Genomic DNA, 4,626 nt, shown 5'->3' with positions numbered 1-4,626 from the left:
ATTTTTCGGAGTGGTAGATATAGGCAACATTTTAAGGTTACTTAAATGTTTATGTGTGATAACTAGACTTTGTTTGTTGTGGCACTTTAATTATTCCCTATGCTTGACTCAAATAATCTTATATTTTTTTACTTTACTCCGTTTTAATTATAGCTAATATTATAGCACCAACAGCTGTTTATCAATGTGCTGTCTTAATAAAGTTGTGAAAGTTAACAGTTGTTTTCATTAGCATAGAAAAAGATGCAAGATTAAGATGGAACTTTATTGATTCCCCTTGGGGTAAATTCAGTTTTCCACTGTTTAAACATCATTTAATACACACACAGTACAAATACACATGCATTTAGAGAGGTGCCAGAGCGAAGAGGCGCCAGTTGGGGGTCCGGTGCCTTGCTCAAGGCAAACTACGTGATTTTGTTTTTTTCGATCTGGACTGGCAACCCTTCGGTTCCAAGGCCAAGTACCTACAGCCTGAGATACTTTGGCTGCTGCTAGACATGTCTTTTATAAAACAAGGTGTGCATGCTGGATAATAAAATGTATATCTATAGGCTGTGACCTTGGTGAATATGCATGGCACCCCACCAAGGGGCCAGAAGTTAGTAATAACTTAAAAATATCATTACAAAATGCCTATTTTTGACCTTTTGACCAGTTACTTAAACTAAAAGGGTCATTTACACATACGTTTAATCGAACACACACACACAGCTGTGTTATGTTAAGCCCGCCTGCAGCTCCAGACGATGGTGGCAAGCTTTGTATGGCACTGCGAGACAAGCCGTCACACACAGACAGATAATCCCACCACCGCCATGCATGACGGTGGTGGGGAGGTAGAAGCCTGCTCCTTTACGCCAGACTGAACCAGATATTTCACTTAGAATCCACTTCCCTGCTGCAGTCAAGCATACACACACCCCACTCACACTGTATTTCCTACAGTTAGCGTGATACACACCAGCACTGTAACACACACACAGCAGGTCCCAGGATGCGGAGAAAGGGGAGTTTATTAACCACACCTTGCCTTCGGTAAACAGTTCTTCTCGATACACAATTCTTTAAAAATAGTATACACATACACAAACACACAGTTTTTTAGACCAATTACAAAAGCATTTATGATATTTTTTACTGAACCATAAACATCTTAAGGCCCTGACACACCAAACTGTCACCAAAGAATACGTCCCGACGCACTCAACTGTTGTGTCGCCTCACGTCTCCTGCATCTTGGCCAGAAAGTCGCACTGGAGCACACCGCAAAGACTTCAGCCAAGTAGCACGTACGCACAGCGCATGCGTGAGTGGCAATAACTCTCCTTACCAGCGGTAGTGTGTATTTGTCCTTCAAAAGAGGCAACCGGAAGACAGACTGTGGTAAAAAACATAAGGACATTAATTATCTATTGCAGTGTGAAAGTTGACCACTTGGGAAATAATGTGGGTGTCTGTAAGTTTGAATAGTTGGAATTATTAGACTTTATATTAGACTTTAGAAGAGTGGTGGACTCGAGTGACTCAGAATCGAGACCTGGTGACTTGACTACAACACTGCTTTGAGGTGAGTTTGCATGATTTGATGAAGTCTCATAATAACTGTAGCACAGCTGCAGGTCTTGTAAAAGCACTTGAATGAATTGAGTCACAGTGGTAGGACATGACTCATGTTTTTGTGTTGGGTTTGTTTGTTTGGGCCTTTGTGTTTTGCGGGGAGTCTTCCTTTCTTCTGGGGGGACGTGACAATAAGAGAAAGAGACAAGACAAGTAGAGAATAAGTTCAGCTGGCAGAGGGTGCCCAATATGCCTACCTTTATTTGTATAGGCAACCACTACATACACACAGGCGCACATACTAGTGGGAGGGGTCACAGCTGTGTGGTTGCTGTCTCCTCTCTGTCCCCAGGGAGGCTTTCCAGACCAACAATAACAAGCACTCCATTAATTTAACACACACACACACACACACACACACACACACACACACACACACACACACACACACACACACACACACACACACACACACACACACACACACACACACACACACACACACACACACACACACACACACACACACACACACACACACACACACACACACACACACACACACACACACACACACACACACACACACACACACCATCTGCAAAACAATTCTATTTACAGAGTCAGCACGACTTACAAGTACATAGCTACAAACTATAAAGACAAAAAAACTACAGAAAACAGTTCAACCAGAAGGAGCTGGTTTATAATTATAAGGTTTTTTAAGGCTTATTTTTGCACAAGGGATTCTGACCAGGTTAAGTTTCAGATAAACTGGCTCATATATACACAGGTGCATCTCAATAAATTAGAATATCGTGGAAAAGTTCATTTATTTCATTCATTCAATTCAAAAAGTGAAACTCATATTATATCGATTCATTACACACAAAGTGAAATATGTCAAGGCTTTATTTGTTTTAATCTTGATGATTACGGCTTACAGCTAATCCAAAAATCCAAAAATCAGTGTCTCAGAAAATTATAATATTACATCAGACCAATAAAACAATGAATTTTAATACAGAAATGTTGGCCTTCTGAAAAGTATGTTCATGTGTATGCACTCAGTACTTGGTTTGGCATCCTTTTGCATGAATGACTGCATCAATGCGGCGTGGCATGGAGGCGATCAGCCTGTGGCTCTGCTGAGGTGTGATGGAAGCCCAGGGTGCTTTGATAGCGGCCTTCAGCTTGTCTGCATTGTTGGGTCTCGTGTCTCTCATCTTCCTTTTGACAATACCCCATAGATTCTCTATGGGGTTCAGGTCAGGCGAGTTTGCTGGCCAAGCAAGCGCAGTAATTCCATGGTCACTAAACCAGGTCTTAGTACTTTTGGCAGTGTGGGCAGGTGCCAAGTCCTGCTGGAAAATGAAATCAGCATCTCCATAAAGCTTGTCAGAAGAAGGAAGCATGAAGTGCTCTAAAATGTCCTGGTAGACGGCTGCATTGACTTTGGACTTGAGAAAACACAGTGGACCAACAGCAGTAGATGACATGGCTCCCCAAATCATCACTGACTGTGGAAACTTCACACTGCACTTCAAGCAACTTGGATTGTGTGCCTCTCCACTCTTCCTCCAGACTTTGGGACCTTGATTTCCAAATGAAATGCAAAATGTACTTTAAGTCAGTGATGATTTGGGGAGCCATGTCATCTGCTGGTGTTGGTCCACTGTGTTTTCTCAAGTCCAAAGTCAACGCAGCCGTCTACCAGGACATTTTAGAGCACTTCATGCTTCCTTCTTCTGACAAGCTTTATGGAGATGCTGATTTCATATTGTCAAGAGTAAAGTGAGAGACACGAGACCCAACAATGCAGACGAGCTGAAGGCCGCTATCAAAGCACCCTGGGCTTCCATCACACCTCAGCAGTGCCCGCAGGCTGATTGCCTCCATGCCACGCCGCATTGATGCAGTCATTCATGCAAAATGATGCCCAACCAAGTACTGAGTGCATACACATGAACATGCTTTTCAGAAGGCCGACATTTCTGTATTAAAAATCATTTTTTGTATTGGTCTGATGTAATATTTTTTTCATTAGCTGTAAGCCGTAATCATCAAGATTGAAACAAATAAAGCCTTGAAATATTTCACTGTGTGTAATGAATCCATATAATATGAGTTTCACTTTTTGAATGGAATTAATGAAATAAATAAACTTTTCCACGATATTCTAATTTATTGAGATGCACCTGTTTATTTATATATATATATATATATATATATATATATAAATGCAACCGACAACTATTTATATACGAATATACAGATTAAATAACGTGAGTAAATAAATGTACCTGATACTTTGGTAATTTATCAGTAGTTTGAGCATGGTGATCAATAGTGATCGCATAAATAGGGGGAGTCTCCACTTTAACTGTGCTGGCCCATGACACGTGTTATACAACTAGCTAGCTAGTTTTCCTCACTGAAGCAAGGCAGCCATGGACTCTGTCCAAATGCTCATACTAATGACTAATTTTCTGGTATTTGTGTCTTTTAAACTCAATGGCCCTTTCAGTTAAGTTTAGGACAATGGCAGCAGCTGTTCTTGATCCAGCATGAGATCAGCATAGAAGATACACATTGTATCATGCAAGTACAGCAGTCTCTCCACAGACAGGGGGTAAGGGTTGATATAATTAAACTTCAGTATGAGAAAATGGAAAGATCTGTTGCAGTTCACACTGGTGGCAACCGCACACCACAGACTGTTGTCTCTACTACTGCCAGTGAGTTTCACAAACACAATGTACAAGACAAAAGCCAAGGTTAACAACTCAAAGGTTTCAGCTTGTTTAAGAGGTATGTGTTTTAAAGCATTTCTAACTCTTTTCAATTTTTTGACAATAGTATTTTAAATAAGCAAAACTTAATGGTGGTGTTTTCAAAGCAGTTCAGCATCACACGTTACAGTTACAGTCTCATCCCTGGGGGCTACAGCTGTGGTACGGGCCTTCTGTGGACCATCATGTTTGTTTAAAATTGCTACAATTGTCGGGTAAAAGCAAAGAGAAATTTGAGCCAATAGGGAGGTGAGTGTTTTTTGTGGAACCCTAA

At 41.0% G+C, this 4,626-nt stretch overlaps 1 protein-coding gene across 1 annotated transcript in view; it reads right to left on the bottom strand.

Moving 5' to 3' along the window:
- LOC307046351 (threonylcarbamoyladenosine tRNA methylthiotransferase-like) overlaps positions 1-3,059 on the bottom strand; it is a gene marked incomplete at its 5' end in the record, with an annotated part of 99,072 nt that extends 96,013 nt beyond the window's left edge. Inside the window, one exon of the mRNA XM_079692750.1 lies at positions 2,635-3,059. Coding sequence (XP_079548876.1) covers positions 2,635-3,059 — 425 coding nt within the window. The remainder of the gene's footprint in view (positions 1-2,634) is intronic.
- Positions 3,060-4,626: the final 1,567 nt, after the last annotated feature.

This window comes from Notothenia rossii (genome assembly GCF_949606895.1).
Source record: "Notothenia rossii genome assembly, chromosome: 7".
Taxonomy (NCBI): Eukaryota; Metazoa; Chordata; class Actinopteri; order Perciformes; family Nototheniidae; genus Notothenia; species Notothenia rossii.
Note: the sequence above shows the minus strand (reverse complement) of the source record. Positions and strands in the feature narration are given on the sequence as shown.